Source organism: Mizuhopecten yessoensis, unplaced genomic scaffold, assembly GCF_002113885.1.
Source record: "Mizuhopecten yessoensis strain PY_sf001 unplaced genomic scaffold, ASM211388v2 hete_36178888, whole genome shotgun sequence".
NCBI lineage: Eukaryota > Metazoa > Mollusca > Bivalvia > Pectinida > Pectinidae > Mizuhopecten > Mizuhopecten yessoensis.
In genome coordinates, this window is record NW_018485523.1 from 1 (window position 1) to 3,531 (window position 3,531).

At 36.4% G+C, this 3,531-nt stretch overlaps 1 protein-coding gene across 1 annotated transcript; it reads right to left on the bottom strand.

Moving 5' to 3' along the window:
- Positions 1 to 395: 395 nt before the first annotated feature.
- LOC110444824 (tyrosine-protein kinase ABL1-like) lies at positions 396 to 3,169 on the bottom strand (the record flags this gene model as incomplete). Its single annotated transcript, XM_021489179.1, has 3 exons — positions 396 to 499; positions 1,594 to 1,789; positions 2,856 to 3,169. Coding segments are annotated over 3 exons (614 nt in total), but the record flags the coding sequence as incomplete, so codon positions are not given.
- Between the last annotated feature and the right edge of the window lie 362 nt (positions 3,170 to 3,531).

A 3,531-nucleotide genomic window follows, 5' to 3' on the forward strand; every position in this document is an offset into this window, starting at 1 on the left:
GTCTACAATCCACCAATTCTAAGCAAAACTAGTTAGTGTCTCGACCTGCTTCTGATCTGGTGACCTGACCTTTGACCCTAAAAAACAAAAGGTACCCTCCTCTGGCTATAAAGTTTACCTGTGCTAAGTTTAAAGTTGATCAAATCTGGCAATACAGAGGTATCATCCAGCAACAAATTTTCTATATCCTTCTCTTGCGACCTTGATTTTTGACCTTGAAGATAAATGCACCTTTCTCTAGCCAGAAGCTTTAAACGTGTTATGTTTGAAGTTGATCAGATAATGCAATGAAAAGATATCGTCTGGAAGTGACTGTGCCTGCCGCCCACAAACAGGATTACATAATACCCTGCAACTTGGTGCTGGGTATAAAAAGTATAACTGTTGTATATAGATTAATTCAACCAGTGTGTATTTCTTACCTTGAGAGTTTTAACAGCAACAGTTTTGTTGTAGCGCTTCCAAATTGCCTCATATACATCGCCATACTGACCTCCGCCTGACAAAAACATATGAAATATTATTAAGAACTTTTATTCGTTTCTCACGATCCAACTTTTAGACAGGAAGTGAAAAGTGTCTTAATTGGAGACAGGTGACAAGAGATCTTTAAACATGAAAAAACAGTAAATTCTCTCAGAAAGACCATAAATTCTCAATGTGTAGTCGTAATCCAGAAGTAGAGTGGTTCCTGTAGGCTTGTTAGTTTGTACCTATAACCATAGAAATTCCCCCTGCTCTCTCATACTGAAAGGTATGAATAACAGAGCAAAGAAATGTCTAATGAAGTATTTTTATCTTACCCTTTAAAACTATCTTCCGAAATAACAGGATAGAGTTGAATAGAATTAGCCATCTGCACTTAAACAATTGGTTCTGGCAGTCTCATGAAATCCAATAAGTATACCAGAGGTATATGTTGGTCATCATGATAAGACATGATTTCTTAGCATTTCATTATTCTCATTTCAAGGTCAAGATCACAATTAAAAGTCAATCGTTAAAATGTTGTAATTTGGTATATTGATTTTTTTTACAATAAGAAATAAGCACTGAAGTTACAACTGCATTACGTCATATGAGTTTTTGACAATGTCATCAAATTGTGATTATGTGATGCACACAGATTTATCTTCCACCTTAATATTCTCCTATGGATATCCTTACCTTTCCCTCCAAATATGGGGAAAATATCAACATTTCTGTGTTCAGGATATGATTATCACCTCACTACAACTGAAGTCTATTTAACAAGTTAAATAAACAATACTACATATTTCAGTAGCATGTGTGTTGCATACAACTTCTACAATTGTCATATCTGTATCAGTGGCTCAATGTAATATCTTAATATTCAATCAACCTATCTGACAGAAATTGTACACTTATACTAGAAAGGATTTTACCTTGCCTGTAATAAGTACAGGGGGCCTTGTCTTTGGAAAGAATATTTAAAAGGAGTAAAACTCATTTCCCAATTTGACCCTTGAAGAGAAGGGGGCTTATTTTTTGATAATGGGCTTAACAACTGTACTGTAAATTTGTTCAATGTTGTGTATTGTTACTCATAAATATTACTATGTCAACCAATACCTAGCCTGTGTTTCATGGCAATTTCCGTGCGTTCGATCTCCCATCGGTCAGGCTCGGGGCTAAGGCCGAACACTGTTGGTTTGGTGCGTTTTGGGGCAGGGTATAGCAGCGTGGTGACCAGGCCATCTGAGTGTATGGAGTGGTGGTGGACAAGTTCTGCCAGCGTGTTAAAGCGGTGCTCCTGAGTCACAAACACCTGTCACACACACACAAATTCTCGTAATTAATTAAAGTCTGTTTCAGTCTAGACACTAGGGTTTTCAAGGATAAAGATAACTGGGGTTAACTTACTATCTTGTAATTTCTTTAAAAAAGCTGTTTTTATGAATAAAATGTCCCATAATACAGTATCTTTCATTCATACTATACATAACTAATACTTCACAATCAATCACCACTATTTCCATTTAGTCTGAAATGATATTTCAGTAATTCCATTTTTGATTTGTTTGTTTAACAAACTAGAACCAGCAGCTGATTCAGCATGCTCTAACATTAAACATTTCAGGAGATGATCTTCATAACCAGGAATAACAAACGATATCTGACAGGCCGATGTGCCCCTTACAGCTTAACCACGTCAATTCCATTCTGTGACAATCAACGATAATTTTTTCAGATCAGTCTGGTTTCACAAAATTAATTGGTTTCACAACATGGAGAATTGTAGTTGACTGTTCAATCAATACTGCTGAAACAGAATTATGAAGTTTCCATGGTATCATTTTCCAAATCAATTATGGCCAGTTTAATTTCTCAATGAAAACTGACACCTCATCTCTGTACATCTAATCTCTTCAACTGCTGCATACACAGCAAATAAATTTGATTATTATAAAAAAAAATATCGCTATAATTGTGTTTATTTCCTTTAATCAGAAGCAAGTATCCCATGTCCTGTTTTCTCACAACCAACATAAATCTTGGACTTTGCTAAGGATGAAGTTATGTACCCAATCAAAATGATATGTCACGTTTTGTCATATCTTTTTCTATCAACAAAGTTCATGCAATCTCTAGATTTAAATTTTGTTGATCAATAAGGACCATATATACAATTTGCCATACTCAGAGCTATAACAGTGAACACAGAATGTTTGTTAGTGACCAACATATAGATTTATCATTGAAGATACTTAAATCCGTTTTTTCAAAACCATTCATGCAATGCAACCAACTTTGAAGCTAAAACACTGGTAATGAGTGAAGTATCATACTTAACACTGTACATGTATTTTTTTTAGATTGGTATGAAAATTAACCTTTCCATCGGAATCCTCGCTGATCCTGTAATGGTAGACCCTTCCCTCAAACCTGACTGATATCGACCTTTGACCCGGGCTGCTCTCACTCTCCCGGACCAGGAAGCTTCCATTGATGCCACTACTGAGCAGGTACTCCGATGCGTTCCGAGAAATCTGTCCATGGTACCAGGAAAACTTATCAAGGCTGTTGACCGGTGCGATGTAGTTGCTAGGCACCCAGCCGATGTCCCCGGCCTTGTTTTTGACCTCGCACCACTCGCCTCCCTTGTTATAGCCCAGGATGGTCACCTGTTCACCTGCAGTTATGACATCTGAGAGTTAGATATATACTTATTCTAGTCTCAAGTTTGCCCTTTGTCAAAACATCTACATGCATCATGCCAACGTGCAAAATGCAGACACTTATCACTATAAGCTACTCGAAATAAAGGGAACAGATAACTACAAAACAACAAGGAAGTTTACATCAATAAGCTAAGAGTAACAGTGAAAAAAATGAAGAAACGTCTTAAACCATACCAAACAACATCAAAACTAGACTTATTAATATTGAATAGCAACTTCAAACTTTACTTACATTATAATTACCGGTACCACAATGCATATCTCAGAAAGTCAAACAACTTGTAAAATATCTAATAATTCAGCCAACATCTTCCTCACAATTCTTCTG